This window comes from Peromyscus californicus, unplaced genomic scaffold (genome assembly GCF_007827085.1).
Source record: "Peromyscus californicus insignis strain IS unplaced genomic scaffold, ASM782708v3 Scaffold_6__1_contigs__length_162567912, whole genome shotgun sequence".
NCBI lineage: Eukaryota > Metazoa > Chordata > Mammalia > Rodentia > Cricetidae > Peromyscus > Peromyscus californicus.
Genome location: NW_026294584.1, coordinates 52,420,749 through 52,440,963, shown reverse-complemented (window position 1 = coordinate 52,440,963; position 20,215 = coordinate 52,420,749). Strand labels below are relative to the sequence as shown.

General features: G+C 48.0%; 1 protein-coding gene across 5 annotated transcripts in view; it reads left to right on the top strand.

Moving 5' to 3' along the window:
- Slc37a3 (solute carrier family 37 member 3) overlaps window positions 1–19,925 on the top strand; it is a 40,953-nt gene extending 21,028 nt beyond the window's left edge. For all 5 annotated transcript variants that reach the window (XM_052720096.1, XM_052720098.1, XM_052720097.1 and 2 more), the window contains 10 exons: window positions 1,315–1,460; window positions 3,335–3,431; window positions 6,015–6,099; window positions 6,871–7,049; window positions 8,961–9,102; window positions 10,424–10,525; window positions 11,077–11,124; window positions 11,922–12,073; window positions 16,809–16,874; window positions 18,646–19,925. In XM_052720096.1, coding sequence (XP_052576056.1) covers window positions 1,315–1,460; window positions 3,335–3,431; window positions 6,015–6,099; window positions 6,871–7,049; window positions 8,961–9,102; window positions 10,424–10,525; window positions 11,077–11,124; window positions 11,922–12,073; window positions 16,809–16,874; window positions 18,646–18,738 — 1,110 coding nt within the window. In that variant the 3' untranslated portion in view covers window positions 18,739–19,925. The remainder of the gene's footprint in view (window positions 1–1,314; window positions 1,461–3,334; window positions 3,432–6,014; window positions 6,100–6,870; window positions 7,050–8,960; window positions 9,103–10,423; window positions 10,526–11,076; window positions 11,125–11,921; window positions 12,074–16,808; window positions 16,875–18,645) is intronic.
- The last annotated feature ends 290 nt before the right edge of the window (window positions 19,926–20,215 follow it).

Sequence of the window (20,215 nt, the reverse complement as noted above, 5' to 3'; positions counted from 1 at the left end):
GCTTCAGTCTTGCTTTCCGGAGTAAGCCCATAGACCCCAGCCTGGGACAGCCTCAGCCTGCTGACTCTTTCTCCTGTTTTCTGATCCGGATTCTCCAGTGTTTCCCCTTCCTCATTTGCAAAGGGGATGTGCAGATCCCCTTCTCCCGCGGGTTCGGTGAGGGTCTGGTGTGTCTGTCTGTCTGAGGGCCGTTTGGAATGGCACCTGACACACGTGAGATGCTGTGCGCGGCAGCCTCCGAGTCAGCCATCGTTACTGCCAGTGAGGGTTCTTACCGATTGAATCAACTCCTGGACTTCAGTCAGATTCTGATTATTTTGGTTTTTCAATGTCTGCCATATTTTAAAGTTTTAGAAATCAAAGCACTTTATTTATAAGCCAGTGAGCTGCACTTATATACCTACTTTTTTAATATTTAAAAACATTCAGATGTATATATAAACCCTGTAGGTATGTAGTCTCATCTCTGCAAACAAGCATGGTTGAGTGACTACCTCTGTCTCTTCCTGCAGCTGCTGGGCAACCATTGACCATTTTTCTCTCCTTGTAGTTTTGCTTAGTCTAGAATTTACAACTGAGATCTGACAGTATTCTACTTACCCATGCCAAGTCCTCTCAAAATAGACTTCGACTGCAAATAAAATGTCCCTTTGAGAAAATGCCTGGAAAAAAACAGGCACATGATAGAAGCTGTTGAATAATTCAGCAGATGATAGATAGGATTCACTTAAGTGAGTGAACTTGGTAGCTGCCATAGCAACATCTGGCTTACATGGGACAGTCCTGGTGCTCAGTGCCTGGTTCTGTCCTGACCCAGCATGCACATGTGGGTTCATGTAGTGCTTTGGCCCTCTGGAGATTGCCATTCCCAGAGGGGTGAGGGAGCAGATGGAAAATGGAAGATTCAAGTTGAAGGAAGTGTTGTGTGTGTGTGTGCACACGCGTGTGCCCTGCAGGTGTGCTCATACAGAAGCCATTGGAGGACATTGTGGGTTTTGCTCTCTCACTCTCCACCTTGTTTTCTTAAGGCAGGGTCTTTCACTGAACCCGGAACTTGGCTGGCATCCAGTGAGCCCCAGTAATTTTTCTGTTTGCATCCCACGTAGCACTGGGCTTACAAGGGTACATTAAGACTACACTCAAGTTTTAAAAGGGATTGAAACTTGTATCTTCATGCTTTCATAGCAAGCATACTCACCCATTGAGCCATTTGCCCACCCCACAAATACATTTTTTGTGTATCCTGAAAAGCAGTTGGGTGTATTGCAAGTGTCTGTGTGACGCCACATGTCCCCTTTTCTCCTTCTCTTGAAGGTGTTTGTCTTCGGCACCCTTACGGAATGGCTGTACTTCTACAACAAGTGGCTCTACTGCGGCCTGTGGATTGTGAACGGCCTGCTGCAGTCCACTGGCTGGCCCTGCGTGGTTGCTGTGATGGGCAACTGGTTTGGCAAAGCTGGGTATGCCGCTCTAATGTTGGGTCACTGAGTCTGCTCAAACTCTGTGAACTGGGTGCTTTAGAGCACGCCTCATCTTGTCTCTGTTTTAGACAGAGCAGTTCTGGGATAGGAGGTCCACGGCAGAGTGTGTTGTGGACCTCAGTGATGGTCTATAGACACCCAGTGAGGCATATTGCTAAGGCCGTACTTCCCAGTTCATTCTTCTTACGCCTCTCTCCTTTAGAAACTGTAACAGTCCCATCCGAATGCCATCTATTATGCATGTTCCTTTGAGTTTAGCTTCCTTTGTCGGATTTTGAGACTCTGTGGTTTCCTTATCATTGCATTAACAGTAAGGAAACTCAGCCTTGAAGGTTGGGGACATTGCCCAGTAGTAGAGCACGTGTGTAGCATGTAGAAGATACTGCTAGCACAGAAGAAAAAGGTATCCATGTGACGTGTCTAAGGTCACTAAAAGAGGGCTCCAATTCAGAAGTTGCCACGATTTGGGGCTTACAGCACCTCCCTACCCCTCAACCTTCATGTTAGAGTATGGTGGACTTGGCATGTGTGCTGTGGGTGGGCTGCAGGAGGAAGGAAGGTGCCTGCTGATGAATCCTCCAGGCCATCCCTGAAGAAGGCATGCTGAGTGCACAGGATGAAAAGTCGAAGGATCCAGGCTTGCTTTGTGGTTTAGCTTTTTGTTTTGTTTTGTTTTTTGTTTTTCGAGACAAGGTTTCTCTGTGTAGTTTTGGTGCCTGTCTTGGATCTCGCTCTGTAGACCTGGCTGGCCTTGAACTCACAGAGATCCGCCTGACTCGGCCTCCCGAGTGCCATGATTACAGGTGTACGCCACCATGCCTGGCAAGAAGGGGCCACAGCGTGTGATGTTATTGACAGAAGGAAGCTAACTTGGTTTGCAGGGGCCTTGGGCTGTGTGATGGACACTAATGCTCAAGTGGAACACCCAGCATGGAAGTCTTTCAAGAATGTAATGCAAGAAGGGAAAAGATGATAAAATTATGAGTACTGAGCGAGAGTGGGTGTGTGCCTCGGCAGCCCAGCTGCCAGTGGTCCATCTTAGATGTGGAGAGCCTCTGAAGGGACCTTCCATCTCCAGGTACACAGCCAACTAAAGTCCGTGCAGATGGGAGGAAGCCTGTGGGGTGGGATCTTACTCTAGAGCCCAGGCTGGTCTTGAACTTGTAATTCTCTTGCTCTGGCCTCACAAGGGCCTGGCAGACTGATGTTAAAGAAGCAGCTGCAGTGAGACAAATCGGGCCAGTACTGCTTTAGACTCTGACTTCTTGGGAACCTTAACAGTAATCCACGGAGTCCGCTGAGATTGGGAGTGCTGGGAAAAAAAAAAAATCCCAGTTTTCGTAGGCCAGATTCTTCTGAGTCATGCACTTCGGTCCTGGCTTGCTTACTTGCCCGCTCCATGACCCCCTTGATGGGTTTTAGTATTTTTATAGTATTGGAGATTTTCATCTATTTTTGTGTTTGTTTTTCTTGAGACAGTGTCCTGCCATGTAGCATGGGTGCCTTGAACTTGCTGTAATCCGACCCTAGCCTTCCAAGTGCAGGGATCAGAGGCGTAAACCACTATACCTGGCTTCTTTTCTTCAATTCTTTTTTTTTTCTTCAGTTCTTAAGACTTCACTATTGCTATGCAAGTGCTCCACCTCTGCATTCAGCATCTAACCCCTATATGAAAATTTAATATCATTAAATCTTAGAAGAATCTGATTTTATCATTCTGGTATATTTTTCAAAACTTTAAATGGAATGTTGATTCTTTGTAGTGCACATCTTTACTGTTTTGGCCATTTTTCATTTTGTCTGCACATAGAACCCCTGACGCATTGTCTTGGTTTTTCCATTGTTGTTCTTAGCCGAGGAGTTGTCTTTGGCCTCTGGAGTGCCTGTGCTTCGGTGGGCAATATTTTGGGAGCGTGCCTGGCTTCATCTGTTCTGCAGTATGGCTATGAGGTGGGTGTTTCTTTCACGGTTGGTATGTGTACACTTGCTCTTGCTGTTTAATCCAGGGTGACCTTGAACAACTACTTATCCTCTTTCCTCTGTCCAAGTGCTATGATTACAGGCATGCGCCACCATGCCTGGCAAGAAGGGGCCACAGCGTGTGATGTTATTGACAGAAGGAAGCTAACTTGGTTTGCAGGGGCCTTGGGCTGTGTGATGGACACTAACGCTCAAGTGGAACACCCAGCATGGAAGTCTTTCAAGAATGTAATGCAAGCTGGGGGCTGTGGCGCATGCCTTTAATCCCAGCACTCGGGAGGCAGAGCCAGGCGGATCTCTGTGAGTTCGAGGCCAGCCGCCTGGTCTACAGAGCGAGATCCAGGACAGGCACCAACACAATATGGAGAAGCCCTGTCTTGAAAAACCAAAAAAAAAAAAAAAAAAAAAGAATGTTATATAAGAAGGGAAAAGATGATAAAATTATGAGTACTGAGCCAGAGTGGGTGTGTGCCTCGGCAGCCCAGCTGCCAGTGGTCCATCATGGGTGTGGAGAGCCATCTCCAGGTACACAGACAACTAAAGTCCGTGCAGATGGGAGGAAGCCTGTGGGGGTGGGGCATGTTCAGTCAGCTGAGTATTTGGCAGACTCTGAATAGGGTGGTGTAGTGGATCCCCAGCAGGCTCAAGTTGAAGTAAGCCTGTTCACGCCGAAAGAGGAATAAAGACAGTCACCTTCTTTCTGACCTCTGAGCCTTTGGGAATATCATCACAAGATGTTGCCAATTATTTGCATTGTTTTAACTACTTTGAATTCCTGAGGAATCAAACGGCCAAGAAGCCCTAGGCATCCATCCCAAATATCCTTAGGAGTCTAAGTGATGCCAGAAGTGAAACTCTCCCAGAACATGGCCCTAAAGCCAACAGAGCAAGAAGCTGGGCGCACTGGCTCTGTTATAGTGCTGGGTGTGTAAGTAAATAAGAGAATGACAGAAAGACTATATTGTGTGTTTACTAGTTTGGTAAAATACAGGTTGGTAAGCTGTTGTGATCCTGAGGTTGGGAAGCAATGGCCATGGCTGTTGTTGGCAGTGTCTGTCAGGTTACGGCGGCTCTGACCAGGCTGGTCCACCTCAGGGAAGTGTCGGCACCCGTGAATGTGCACACCCGTGTACATCAAGTGTTATCTGTAGTTACCACAACACAGTGTATCAGAGCCAAAGCTTGACGTTAAATGTCAGCTGACAGGAAAGTATTTAAACTCTGATGCACCTGCTGGAGGATGCCGTCCATGCAGCTCTGACTTTGGGATCAGAACCTCTAACTAAAGAGATCAAGACACTGGGAAGATCTCACAGACAGCAGGCAGGCCAAGCGGTGTGCCCAGAGATGCCATTTGGAGAAAGGAAGAGTGATAATGGTTGCATTAGCTTGTATGTTTCCTAACGGTCCCTGGAGAACAAAAACTATTTGTATGTTTCCTGACGGTCCCTGGAACAAAAACTATTTGTATGTTTCCTAACGGTCCCTAGAGAACAAAAACCATACGGCAACGTTTATATGTTCGGCAATTGAGAGATGGATGGGTTGGGAAGAGATCGGGCAGAAGGGATTTACTCCACACCATAATCTTATTTTCTTGACTAGATTGCCAGTTAGAAACCTAAGTGATTAAAAGTAAGTTGCTCCTTCAGAGAGTAGGTATTTTGGTCCAGGTGAAGCCCATCATCTGTCACAATCACCTTTTTTCCCTAGACTTTTTTACGTGTCACACCTGGATTGTACTAATTGGTTCAAGTGTGAATTTCACTCACCCTGTGCTGCTCCTGGATCTAGCATCTGGAAATACGCCTTTAATTTTGTTGTCCAGTTGTTTAAAAATTCTGTCTCATTGTCTGTATCATTAAGACGGCTGTACAGCCTGGCCATTGAGTCTTTCATCCCGACCTCCGCCTCCCATGGCAGTTCTCTTCCCTGTGGTCCTGGGCAGAAGCCCTCCCCAGACATGCCGGGAACGGCCATCTCATCCCCAGGGTGCCAGCATCTCTGCGGCTGTTGTGCCCAGGAGATGATTCTCCACCGTGTCCCTAAACAACATCATCTCATGTGTCAGCCTGCTTTTACCTGATTCCTCTTGAGTCCTCTATGTTTCCACTAGGGCTGGGTCTTCCTGTTCATTTAGCTTCATGCCACCTTTTCGTATTGTGTTGGGTATTGGTAATCCCCTCAGCTGGATATAATACCTTCGAGGGCAGATGTTATGTCTTTGTAGGAGTTTGGATGATGAAAAGATTGAGATTTGGGGGCTAATCCTGATTTTTCAATCCTAGTAGTGACACTTAGTATCCAGGGGACCCTCACGGTCCTCTGTGAGCCTCACCGTGTCCTTAGGAAAATGCAGTGAGGAGTCACATGTAAGAAAGTTGGCATGGTGCCTAGCCTGGAAGCCCCGGGTACTGAAGTCCTCCCCGTCCCCTGCCTTTCCTGTCCGACACTCCCCCCCCCACCCCACCCCCCCGTGTGTGTGTCTAATGACCACAGCTGTGACGACCCCTCTGTGTGAGAACCACCTCAGCCATCTCTCTCCTCCTCCAGTATGCCTTTCTGGTGACCGCGTCTGTGCAGTTTGCTGGCGGGGTCGTCATCTTCTTTGGACTACTGGTGTCACCAGAAGAAATCGGTGAGGAGAAGCCATCTCTTCTGTTCAAAATACCTTACTGTTAGGAGTTGAGGGAAGTCCAAGGACAGGAAAGGAATTCCTGGAGGAAGGCTGCACACTGCTCTGAGGGCATTAAAGGAACACTTTCGCCCTGTGCATCCTGTCCAGTCACAGCCAAGTCTGTTACCACTGAGGTGTTTGAGGGAGTGAGGCTCATATGAGTGCAGGGAGAACCGAACGTTTGTAGACCATTTGTGTAACTGAGACACTGGCTAAGAATGTAACATCTTAGCCAGGCGGTGGTGGCGCACGTCTTTAATCCCAGCACTCGGGAGGCAGAGGCAGGCGGATCTCTGTGAGTTCGAGGCCAGCCTGGGCTATAGAGGGAGATCCAGGAAAGGCGCAAAGCTACACAGAGAAACCCTGTCTCGAAAAACCAAAAAAAAAAAAAAAAAAAAAAAAAAAAGAATGTAACATCTTGAGATCTTGAGACTGGATTCTTTTCCTTTAGAAACTGATCTGGTTTGATATTTTCTTGTGGTTAAATATGGAATGTGTACAAGTGAAGCCACAGGAGCAGAAGGGTGTGCAGCTCTTTGAGCTTTTGAGTGACAGGCTCTGGGGCCTTAATTGGCTCTGCTTGTCCTTGGTCTCTAGACCTTAGCTGGGTCTTCTACACAAGGAAAATAAAAAACAGCATCAGCTCTGTAAGCGGTGATGTATGCGAAGCCTGACGCAGGCCTAGGTGCACAGGTGGTGTTCTGTAAATGGTCACTGTTGGTGCTGTCCTAGGTCTCCCAAGTATTGAGGCAGAAGAAAGCTCAGAGGAAGATTCACACAGGCCCCTCATTAGTGGTGCTGAAGATGAAGATGGATATGAGCCAAATTATTCCATCCAAGAGGACGGGGCTGCCACCCAAGTGACGGCAATAAGTTTTCACCAGGCTTGCTGCCTCCCTGGAGTCATACCGGTAAGGACTCGCCTGTCTCCTTCCTCGGCCGGCCAGGGAAGCCGCCTTCATTTGACCGGTGTGTTTTGAGATTGTGTAGCATCCCTCCGCTTCCCTGATAGCCATGATGACTGAGTATTTGTAACTCTGGGGGAACTGAAAAATCTTAGTTTAGTCCCTTGACTCTGTAGCACACAGAAGCTGCAGATGGGCATGGCCAGATGTGACCCGTGAACCTGCCGACCCTGATCTAGCATGCAACTCCAAAGGCAAAAATGACAAGTTTTTAAATATGTGTCTTGAGTCTGTTGAATTTACGGTTCGCTATCTGCCTCATTTGTGACTTCTGGTCATCCCAGGGAGTAGGGAGTCACCCTGTCCAGGACAGACACTCAGTATCTTGGTAACGCATCCCAGTGTCTCCACAACTTCGCAGTCAGGAAAACCTCCGTCTGTCTGTCTTGATGTTTTGGGTGCCCTACCACTGGAGTGGAAGTTAAGAGGCCTAGTTTGTGTTTCCAGCTTGCCCACTAACTTTCTGTGAGACCTGGCTAAGTCACCCAACCCATCCTTGTGACTCAGTTCCCCTTCCTGTGGGATGGAGATGACACCCGTCTTGCCTGGGTCTAGAACACTGGCTCTTTGTGTAGTCGGCGAAGCACCTGCTCTTGTCACCTTGTTTCATGATGCTTATGCGTTTCCCCCACCCCCACTTTTGAGTCAGTCCCTAGGCCGTCCTGTTCTGTCCCTGGCAGCTCCCTTCCCTGTTCTGTCCCTGGCAGCTCCCTTCCCTGTTCTGTCCCTGGCAGCTCCCTTCCGCCTGTGCCTCTGCTAAAAAGCCTAACCCTCCCAACAGGAAGTCCAGTGTCAGTCCAGTGTAAGTGTAACACACCCCTGTGGTGCTTGAATCAAGACTAGTGTTAGGGAAGCTCCGCTGCTTGTGGCCCTGTTCTTAGGAAGAGCCTGTCTGAATTTCAGTTATTAAAGTATTTGGCTGGTCGTTGCTTTGGTTGAGACAGAACTTGGGTTTGTTGTGACCAAACAAGAAGCTCATTTGCTGGTTCCTTTGCACTTCCTAAGCCATTGTTCTCTAGCAGGCCGGGGCGGAAAGGCAGGCTAGTGAACCCCAGCCTTTGTCTTTGTGGCAGGCTGGGGGCAGAGAGCTCTGCTGCCTGAGATTTGGCTCTACGGGGTGGCTGCTGCCCTGCCAGGGAAGCTCTTTTAAAACAAGGGGCACCTGGGGAATAGCTGACGCTCAGGGGCAGGAGTGTGCTAGCCAGACACCCTTTGAAGTCAGCCCTCTGCCTCCGCCTTCCCTTTGATGCTAATAGTCAGGGTTTCCTGGTAATAATGTGTTGGATACAGGAGTCTCAGCCATCACCCACTTAAGGCAGCTCTCTTTCAAAAGAGAGCCAGGAGGCCAGTCCTGAGCACATCCCTTCCTTTTTGACCCACCAGAGATTCTCTCCTTTGTGGGATGTAGGGCTTTTCGGAAGCTCTAATATGAAAGCGGTCCTCAGGGGGATGGATGTCTTTCTGTAACTCTCCATAGTTTATTTACAGCATTAGCTTGGTAGGAAGAGAACCACGAAAGTCTGACTGCTTGCAGCATGAGCTGAGATGTTTGCTAGGCTGATTTGTCCGTAGCTGATGTGGGTAGGCAGCACAGACACCGTGGATATTTTGTCTGAATAAAGAAATGTGGGTACAATGCGCACTGCTTTGTGGGTTCCAAACACCGGCTTGCTTTTGCCAGAGAAATGATAGGAGAGAAACTGGGGATAGTTAAGAAAAAGCTGTATGCGATTTTTTTATTTTAAGGACTTTATTAGAAAGCAGTGGGAGTAAAGAGAAGAGGGCTTCCGGGTCAAGTCAGGGAGGTCATCATGCTGTGCTGTTTGCTGCTTGGTGATAGCTGTGTTTTTCTTGCAGTACTCCCTGGCCTACGCCTGCCTGAAGCTGGTGAATTACTCCTTCTTCTTCTGGCTGCCCTTTTATCTGAGCAACAACTTCGGGTGGAAGGAAGCCGAAGCCGACAAGTTGTCCATTTGGTACGATGTCGGAGGCATTGTAGGTACGCACGTGTGCGCCTCCTTCCGTAGTTAGGAAATGTTGCTTCATTTGAAGTTTTACTGCTTGCTCCACAGCCGTCTCTCCCAACCCATCCTACCAGTAAACCCGCAAACTTGTGTGAGAACAAAAAGTCCATAGAGAGGAGGGCCAGTCTGAGACGGCTGTGATTCATAGGCTGTCTTTTCTTAGTCTTGGGTTGATGGATCAGTCCTTTTGTCTTGGGAGCACTCGGGAATCTCTTTAAATGCAGCCCTTTGTATGCTTTCAGGGGTGGCTTGGCTTTGAAGCTGATTTTGTGAGAGATTCAAGATGGAGTGGGAATGTGTTCGTTTTGGCTTCTTCCTACTGTCCCACTGTCTCTGGCCGAGGAAGCAAACACAGCACCTTCCTGGGTAGATTGTCAGATACGAGAGGAAGGAAGAGCAGGAATTTTCCTTTTCTTTGTGTGTGTGTGTGTGTGTGTATTTGCAATTGCCCTGCTGTATACAGCGATTTAGTTTATTTTTCCAGGCTAGGGATTGAACCCTGGACTTTGTACTCACTAGCAAATATGTATAATCCTAGTTCTGTAACAGATTTTACCAGTGGCTTTGTGGTATAGACCGAAATACAAACAAGGAAATACTAAACTTTTAAATAAGACCAATAGATTACACACTATGGCCCCACCTTACCGTCTCTCTCTGTGATATTTACACACAGATACAGTAAGTCCAAGCTACCCTGAGCACATGAACTGCGCAGTAGGTCCTTAGGTGGCACACGGACATTATATCTGAACTCAGCTGTTGGTAGTCTAAGGTCCAGAGCCAAAGGTGATGTAGACACCCCGAGACCTGCCATATTCTGTGCCTTCCTAAAGTAAAGGTACCTTGGTGCAGAACGAACAAAGTTGGTTTGGAGATGCAGCTCAGGGGCTCTGTTGATAGCTCGTGAGGTGTCTTCCTAAATTTGGTGGTGTTGAGGCCGAGCCTCCCAAGCTCACACTGAGCTGCTTTCCGGTTTATGATCTTCCTGCTCCAGCCTCCAGGGTGCTGGGAGTACAGGTTCACTTAGTTAATTCATCATCTGCTTTAAATTAAAATGGAGAAAATCCAGGATCACTTCACTCTTTATTTGGTAGGGGAAATAGTAAATATGGGTAATAGTGGTTTTGATGGTTTTCTTTTTTCTCTCTTTGATGATTGATTTGAGGTGTCCTGTCCATGGGCCATCACCGTGTGAGAACCAGCTGTGTCTTTGGTCCCTGAGGAGCTTGCCTCAGAGAGCTTGGCCCAGGCACCGCTGCGTTCCGCTGACGTATCTACTCTTTGTGCTTCAAGGTGGGACTCTGCAAGGCTTCATCTCCGATGTGCTGCAGAAAAGAGCCCCCGTGCTGGCCCTCAGCCTCTTCCTGGCGGTTGGGTCCCTTGTTGGGTATAGTCGTGAGTATTCCTCTGCAGCTGCCTTGATTCCTGATCTCTTGAAGGTAGACCCTTGCCCAGAGTCAGTGGTCAGCCGTGGAGAGAGCCGGGATGAGCTCGGAGTGCCTGGGAACTGTCATCACGTGGTTTTATTTGTGTGGAGAGGAGACTGGCATCTCTCCTGCTTTGTGGATCTGTTTGAAAGCTTGCTTGGGAGTGTATTGCTTTGTTTGAGGGGCGCTTCCAGAGGGACAGCATTAGAGCTGATAAAACCATAAAAGGGGGCAAGGTTTCAAAAGCGGGAAGATGGTAATTAGTAGGCCTTGGGGTGTGTGTGTGTGTGTGTGTGTTCTAAAGACGGTGGAATCGTTCTCTGCTGTTAGACATCTCATTAGTTTGAGCTGCAGCCAGAGGCAGACAGGACAAAAGCTGAAGAGGCAGGCGGGGAGAGTTGTCCGTCTTTGTTGTCTCTGGAGGGATTGTGAGGTGTCGGACATGCAGCCGCTGTGCGCTGTTGACGAGGCACACACACCTGCTTTTCCGGTCACCGTGCTGTGTGTCTCTTCTCACAGGCTCCCCGAACAACAAGTCCATCAATGCGCTTCTGATGACCATCACAGGTATGGTAGGCCCTTCTGTTCACTGTGCTGTTCCTCTGGGAGTTCGGAGAAGGCTGTCTCCCGCAGATGGACTGACACTAAAACCTCCGCTCTGTAGAACTCAAGTGATAGAGAGGTCGATGCCTCCTTGGCCATCTTCCCCCTCTGTGACAGAAGCTGTCCCTGTGAACAGATGTCCTAAACATTTGGATTCAGAAAGTGACTTAGGAAGGTGTCACATTGGAATTCCATCCACCCGCTTATGGAAGTCCAGGGCAGTTAGCTTTTTCTCTTGTGCCAAACTGGGTCAGTATTTTCCTGAGCACTAGGTAAAGTAGTTGGGCACAATTAAGGAACCTGTTATTTTAAAAAGTTAGTTATTTTTTTGATTCAGCAAGATGTGTGACTCTGATTCCAGTATGATGACCCAGTTTACAAGAGCCAAGCCACACCCAGCCGTGGGTTGGCCTTCTGAGAGCCGTGGCAGATAGCATCCCTGTACCTTTGAAACAGCGCCGTCTTGGCCCTCTCTTTCCAGTGTGTTCATTGACTTGAGTGGCTCCAACATTCAGAAGACTGTGTGTTCTGTTGTATTGTTCTTAACCTTAGGGGCCATATATATACACTACAGTGTCACACCATTCAGGAAGGGAGTTTAGAAAAGTAGATACCACTTAGTTTGAAAATGCTGCCTGAGGGCACTTCCTTTATTTTCTGTTTCTCCCCAACATGTTCAGACATTGGGGTGATATTGTGTCTTACCTGGCTAGAGTTAGGGATTATATTTTAACATGAACCTGTTCTCTTTATGGCTTCAGGGTTTTTTATTGGCGGACCATCCAATATGATTAGCTCGGCTATTTCTGCAGACTTGGGTCGCCAAGAGCTGATCCAAGGGAGCAGTGAGGCTCTGGCGACCGTCACGGGAATTGTCGATGGAACTGGGAGTATTGGTGCTGCTGTGGGCCAGGTGAGAACAGCATGCGCTTGCTGGCTCCCACGGTAGGTGGCGCTCTTGTGCTGCGAACCACTGGGCAGAAAGCCCTGAGACCTAATACGGAAGGCATCTCACATGGCCATAGAGTGTGTAGCTACCTCTGAGTACTGTCTGTTTCTCCATGCCTAGACATCTGTGACTGGTCCCAGAGGGTGACTGTATGTATCCCGTAGCAGAGTCGTCTGGGAAGCAGAACTCCAGAAGTCTGCAGACGTGCAGAGATGGAACCTGTCGAGCTGTAAATTCCCGTGTGGATGCTGGAGAGGCTCTAGGCTGGTTGTTTGCTAGTTTGCCTGATTAGCGGGGTCAATCACTGATAGCTAATGCTCGTGGTCAGGGAGGAAGAGTAGACTGCCCTGATGTTGTCCAGCCACGGAGTGGATGTTCATCCGAGTCTGCTCGCCGCAGTAATGCAGGCTCCGTGAGGGCAGCATCCTGGTTCGGTTCCCCTGTAGCCTTACCCGGCCGGCACACAGGAGACAGGCTGGTTCCAAAGTGCTGTACAGTACTTAGGATATTTGACCACGGAGGATATGTATGTCACTAAGGGACAAAAACATAAAAAAGTTAATAAGGGTAGAAGAATTCCTTCTGCGTGCTCTGAGGTAGAAACCAGACAGGGCCACTGTCAACCCATCCAGAAGGCTCCGTGTCTGAGGGGGGTGGCGAACAAGCATGTTACTTTATACACTTAGGTGTTTTCGTGTGTGAGCCTATGTGTGGGGGCATGCATGCCATGCAGCTCATGTGTGGAAGGCAGGGCAACCTGCCAGAATCTGTTCTCTCCACTCTATGGGTCCTGGAGCTGGAACTCAGGCCATCAGGCTCGGACGAGGGCCTCCCCCCGGAGCCACCTCCCTGGCCCCATTGCATCGGGTGTTTAGATCTCTCTCACTAGTGCTCTCTAAGTTAGTCAGGTAGGTAATTGTAATCAACATTGCAGTCATTTTACTTGGAATTTTCTTTTTTCCTTTTTGAGGACAGTTTCTCACGTAGCCCAGTCTGACCTTGAGCTTGCTGTGTAGAATAGCATGACTTGAGTTCCCGACCCGCCTCCCGAGGACTGGGATAATAGACTGTGTTACCGTGCCTGACCACTTGGTTTAGTCCCGTCTGTCTCACATGTCAGTGTTCCGATCCTAACGGTAAACTCGGGTCACTGTCCGACTGACCTCCGCAGTCAGGCAAGTGGGTCAGGAATAAATCATTCTTAACTGTGCTCATCCCTTCTCTTGGGGATTTTTGTTTGTTTTATTTTTCCAGATGGTCCTGGCTGTCTTGGAACTCAGAGATTTGTAAACCAGGCTGGCCTCAGACTCAGAGATCTGCCTGCCTCTGCCTCCTGAGTACTGATATTAAAGGTGTGCACCACCATGCCTGGCCTCTTGAGGAGTTTTGAATGGTTTGCCATTGCCTCACAAACTCTGAAGGCTAAAACTCCGTCAGCCTTGCCCTCAGCCGTTCCCCGGGCTGCTCCAAGCGGAAGTGTTGCCTCCGCCTTCCCTGGACTTTTCAGGAATTTGTTGTTTTTCTTCCTGGTTGCCATAGCAGTTGGTCCATGCCTCCAGGAAACACCTATCGCACGTGATGGCCAACTTGCCGATCTGGATCTCTGGCCTCTGTACCAGACTCTGCGTTCCTTGAGAAGCAGATTGTTCCAGACTGAGTGTGATGGTGTGCACCTGTAATCCCAGCCCTCAGAAGCAGCAGAATTGCTTTGAGTTTAAGGTCGACCTGGGCTGTGTAATGGCAACCAGGCCGTCCAGGGCCAAAATGGATCAAAGATCTAACTTTAGGAGCTAAAATTCTGAAATTCTTCAAAGAAAACATAGGGACAAATTTGATGAAAAAATACATAAAAATGGCTAATATAACACACGGGAAGAGTCTAATAGCCTTAGTAGGGAAATACAAATCAGAACCACACTGAGATTGACCCTCCTTCCTAGTGAGGATGGCTATAATTAAAAAGCAGGAAATAGAGGCTTGGAGAGCTGGCTCAGTGGGTAAGAGCACTGGCTGCTCTTCCGGAGGACCCTGGTTCAGTTCCCAGCAACCACATGGTGGTTTACAACTGGCTGTGACTCTAGTTCCAGAGGATCCAGTACCCTTTTCTGGCTTCCACAGGACCAGGCACTCACGTGTTTCACATCTGTGTGTTCAGGCAAAATCAGAGCCTTCCATTGCTGTTATGAGCATAAACAAAATGGTGGAGCTTTTGTGGAAAATGTGGATATTCTCCCCCCAAAAAAATTAAATATGCAAAAAAATGTGGGTATTCTCCCACCCTCCGCCCCCCCCCCCGCAAAATTAAGTATGCAATTATTATATGATGTAGCATGGCACTCCTGCATTATTTCCCCATCTCCCCAGCTGAAAAGAAGGACTAATATTTGTATCCTGGTGTACGTTACAGTGTTATTCATAGTAGATAAGAGGTGGAAATAGGCATCCAACAAATGAATGGATTTTAAAAAGTGTGCTATATCCATTCAGTGGAATTCTGTTCATCCATGAAAAGGAATGAAATGCTGATGTGTGCTTACTGTATGTTTGAACCTTGAAAATTTGCTAAATGAATGCAAAATTAAAAAAAAAAAACAAATTATTTACATGAAATATCTACAACAGGCAAATTCACAGCTTTAGAAAGTAAATTAGAAGTTATTAAGTCAGGTATGGTGGTACGTGCATGTAATCTCAGCACTTGGAAGACTAGGACTTCCAAGAGGATTGCCACAAGTTCAAGGCTGTCCTAGACTAAGGAATGAGTTTGACCAGCCTAGGCTAGAGGGTGAGACTCTGGCTTTGGGGAGAAGAAAACAACAAAATAGAACTTGCCCGTGGCTAGGGTTGTGGGTGCTGTGATTCACAGAGCTTTGGTTATAGATAAAAAAGATGTGGGAATAAGTAGCTGTTGTGGTTGTACATCATTGTGACTGTAATTGATGCTGCCGACCTGTGTGTTTAAAAATGGTTACTATTAGGGAGCGGAGAGATGGCCCAGGGGTGAAGAACACCCACTGTGTAATCAGGAGACCGATCGGGATCCTAGCCTTTAGGTAACAAGCTGGGAATCCTAGGCTTACCTGTAACCCCAACTCTGAGAGAGCCATAGACAGGAGGACTGCTGGGATTTGGTGACTTCCAGCCTAGCTGAGAAAATCTGATCCCTGTGTCCAGGAAAACCTCAAAAGAATAGGCAGTGTGGTGGAGGGGGACACCTGATACCGTCTTCCAGCTTTTACGCTTGGGCACAAGCTCACATACCTATGCATACATGGACACACATACACTTAAAAAAATGTAAAATGGTAATTTTATGTTAGATATTCCTGTAATGGGGGGAGGGAGAGAAAGCTGGGTTAAGTGCTCTTAGCTTCTTTTCAATAATTGGAAATAAAGAGAAAAGCCAGGGGGTTGGGCATTTAGCTCAGTGGTAGAGCGCTTGCCTAACAAGCATAAGGTCCTGGGTTCAATCCTCAGCTCCGAAAAAGAAGAGAGAGAGAGAGAGAGAGAGAGAGAGAGAGAGAGAGAGAGAGAGAGAGAGAGAGAGAGAGAAAAGCCAGGCGTGATGGTGTGCGCCTTTAATCTCAGCACTTGGGAGGCAGAGGCAGGTGGATCTCTTTGAGGCCTGCCTGGCCCATACAGTGAGGACAGCCATGCTACACAGAGAAACCCTTTCTCGAAAAACCAAAGCAAACAAAAGAAGTGAGGGAAGAGTTATATTGTGGAAGGTTGGTAACGTAGTAACCCGGTGAACAGATCGCGTGGTTGAGAAGGAAGCAGGGCATTTGAGGTCGCTCTCATTGACTTATCAGCTGCCAGCTGCTGAGGCCTACCCAGCAAGACTGTGCCTCAGAAACACTGAACAAGAGAGACAGAAAGCGAAGTGCAGCCTGGGGAGCTGGCTTGTTCTTAAAGCATCAGCTCTAGGACCTTCCACCAGGAGATGAGGAGGGAGCAGGAGGCACCGAGGATGCTCTTCTTCCTCTGAAGAGCAAACCTCTGGCGTACAGCCCCTTCCGCAGTTCTGTACAAAATGAGCCGGTGATAAAATGCACACGGAACCAGGGCGGCAGGCCAATCCCGTAGACATTACCAGCACTCAGACTGACAGCGTGAGTTCCAGGCCGGCCTGGGCATGGTGAGACCCTGTCTCAAAATGGGAATATGTCTGTGGAAGAGCTTTGTAAACGACAAGATGTTATTGAAACCCCAGCTCCTGGTTTTCCAAAGTAGTCCTGTCTAATCTCCTTTTCAACTACTTTATCTCATTGATTTCTATTTTATGTGTATGAGTGTTTTGCCTTCATGAGTGTGTGTGGTTATCTGGTGCCTGCAGAGGCCAGAAGAGGGCCTGGGTTCTCCTGAGTGACAGGTGATTATGATTAAGAGTAGCCAGCGCTGCTAACCATGGGGCCGACTGACTCAGCAAGCTCCTGACCCCCGTTTTCTTGAGGCAGTCTTACATAGCCCAGGCTGTTCTCAAAGTGGCTATGTGGTAGAGGATGACCTTGAACTTTTGACCCACCTTCTAAGCGATGGATCACAGCCATGCCCTACCATGTTCAGTTATGTGTTGCTGGGGGTCAAACCCAGGGCGTTGTGAACGTTAGCTAAACACTATCAAATAGAGCCATGTCCCCAGCCCTCATCTGGTTAATTTATAGAGAATTCTATCATAATTTCCTTTTCTCTTTTTTAGTATCTGGTGTCTTTGATTCAAGACAACCTAGGATGGATGTGGGTTTTCTACTTTTTCATTCTCATGGTAAGCGTGTGCTTTTCTTTAACCATTTTTCCTGTTTAGGTTAGAACATTTGATTTCATCACTACTTGAAACCAACAAAATTGCTGATTCCTTTTAAAGACTTTAGGGTGAAAAGTAGCATTTGATTAGGCTGGGAAGACTCATTTCTTTTCTCAAGGAGCCCAAAGGCCCTGAGTTTGCCTGTCCGGACCTGAGACTAATGAGTGTTGCCATTTACAATTGCAGAGAAGCAAGAGGCTTACTCATACCTCGCCAGCCATTAATCAGTGTGCTCCTCTGGGCTGCTGACTGGCTGCTAAACAGGGCTGGAGAATTCTGCGGCAAGGCACCAGTGTTACAGAGAAGGGAGCTCTAATTAACACCGTCCGCAGGGGCAGGTGTTCAGCTCCAGAGTCTTGGCTGACATGTTGGGCTTTCTGAGAAACAGCCAGAAAGGCCCTGCTTCTAAGATACTGCTTTCTGTTGAGAAGGCCTGTGACATATTCTGTTGTATTGTTGAGGGCACAGTGCTCATGTCAGGTCAGCTTGAACTCGTCTGCGGATGACTTAGCCTTGAAACCAGGCATCCTAATTGGCCACTGTCACCTGACTCTAAGCAGCTGTCCTCCGGCCTGTCCCAAGGAGGAACAGGATAGGTCAACACGAGCAAGTCTCTAGGCTCTCTTCTCCAGCTTCTAATGACTCAGAAGGCAGAGGCAGGAAGATTATGAGTTGAGGGCCAGCCTGGAAGACTTTGTCTTTAAAGAAAAAGTACATTTGCTTCCAGGATCCATTTGTGGGCTAGAGCTGCAGCGTGCTGGAAGGCCCAGAGTTCAGTCCTCAGCCCCGCAAAATGAACGAAAAGGGGATGGCTCAGTGAAAGTCCAGGCTGCTGCGCAAGCCCTTTAACCAAGTTCGATACCCAGAATCTCCATAAAAAGCCAGATATGGTGCACCTCTGGGACCCCAGAACTCCTCCTGCGAGAAGGAAGGCAGAAACAGGAAGATCATCCACCAGCTTGCAGGCCAGCCAAGCTGTAGCAGTAGCACGGTAGCAGAGATGTGAGCGCCTACCTCAGCATGGTGGAAGGCTCGGAGCCAACTGCTCCGAGATGTCCTCTGATCCCCACACACGTGCTGTGGTGTCTGCGCACACACACACACACACACACCTGCACACATGTGGGTGCTCGTGCTCTCCCACCACTAAGTAGTACATTACAAAACAAATAAGAAGCCTCATAAAGACCTGCTAACTAGAAGGAAGTACCTGCTGATGTGAGACTACCAGAACTATTGAAGTGAAAACCCAGATCTGCCATAAGGAACCCGACGTTTGCCAGGTGTGGGGACGCACACCTTTAATCCCAACCCTTTAATCCCAACACTCAGGAGGCAGAGGCAGGGGAAGCTCTGTGATTTTGAGGCCAGCCTGGTCTACAGAGTGAGTTCCAGAATAACCATGGCTGTTATATAGAGAACCCTGTCTCAAAAAAATAAAAAAAAAGAAAGGCGAAGCCCAACTTTCTTCTGGGCTCTAGTAACTTGTTTTGCCCATGGTAGTGGCATACTTCAGTTATTTATTTATTTATTTTTGACAGCTGATGTGACATTGTGTGTTTGTGGTTTTAACTCTAATTTTCAAAAGTTGTTTTCTAATTCACCGAAGACAGACAGCTTTCTTTCTGTGATGTCAGAATGTGTTTGCTCAAATCCATCACTAACGTTCAAATCATGATGCTCTACCAAAAGTAAGTTGTTGATCATTTCAAAAACGTTTTTCTCTCCACAGACAAGTTGTACAATTCTGTTTATCTCACCGTTAATAGTGAGGGAAGTGTTCGCTCTTGTGCGAAGGAGACAAGCTCACATACTGAGTGAGTGAGTGGTGCCCACGAGAGAACGGACTGGGACACTCACGGGGGCCTGCAGGCCTTCAGTTCCAGCGTGTGGCGTCCTCCCAGCCCCGACGGAACCTCAGCTCATCAGGCGTCCTGCAACACTGCCCACTGCCCGCGACACTGTCGAATTATTTTTGTACACTACAGCAGTTAGGGACGTTTTTTATTATATTTGTGAATGTACCAAAAGGAACCTGCCAACCTCTTCATCGGGCTTGTCAGCTTATCCCGTTAACCGGACATGTTTTGGTCCTGGGCCCTTGTTCGTCAGCCTTAATTAAGGGCTCAGTGAACAGGAGGCAGAGTCATGCAAGTTGGTTTGAGGAGAAGACCGCCGGGTGATACTCTGAAAGCCAGTGTGCAGAGAGGGCGTCACCATGAAGACATGAATTAGAACTCAGGCCAGATGAAGCTGCGGCCCCGCCTTGGACAGAATGTACCTTTACCGAGGCTGGAAGATGATGGCACTGTGCTTGTGGCTGGGTCACTCTGTGGCTTCTGGAAGTCCTCATCCTCTCCAGAATGGTTGTCAGCTTGTTCTCCGACTTCACTGACATTTGAGTGACTCCTAGGAGCAGTCTTCTGTTCATGAACTGTAAGTTATCTCGAACATTCCAGTGTGGAGCTTTCAACCTCAGATTTACAGTCTGGGAACGTTAAGACTCTCCGAGAAGCCTTGCTATGTAGCCTTATTCTTGGAAAATTGGTCTCTGTCACGGCTGGGTTCCTGGAGTTACCTCAGAAGAAGACTAGGATTGTCTCTACAAGCAAAGACTCTTTGTTGCAAGGCTGTGCAATGTATGTATTGAATCATGTTAGTGGATTGTAAGGGCCTGAGGCCTGACCTTTTTAGAAGGTGGTAGTGTGTATGTCTTCCAGACTGAATTTTATATGAATCAATACTTTAAGGTCATTCTGTACATACATTTTAAATTATGTAAACAAACTAGGAGGAAAATGTGCAATTTTGAGGGACACCCAATTCACATTGGGTTAGGGAATGTTCTTGCGTTACACTCCAAAATACGCGTTGACAGACTTGTTATTTAATCTGGAGGACTTCTGATCACTTTACGATTGAGTCACTGACATAAAGGGAAAACACAAAACATAGGAAGGGAGGGGAGAAAACCAGCTTTTGTAATAAATGTCCAGCAGTTTGGTTATTTAATCTCTGCCCAAGCTCTGCATTGCCTCTCGTTTTTCCTTTCCGTGGTACTGGGCTGGAGCGTGCCCTGCACACGCCCAGTGTGTGTCTCTGTGGCTGCACTGTGCTCCCAGCCCAGCTCTACACCTAAGTACGGCGGGTGCCTTTGGCTGCCCAGCGTTACTTGTCACTGGCCAGCAGACACTTAGCCCACAGCCTTGCCAGGGTACTGCCAGGCCTCATTGCCGTGAGGTGCTGGGAAAACCCGCCCTCCCCCTCTGCAGCAGGCTGCTCGGTGTGGTGCCTGCAGATGA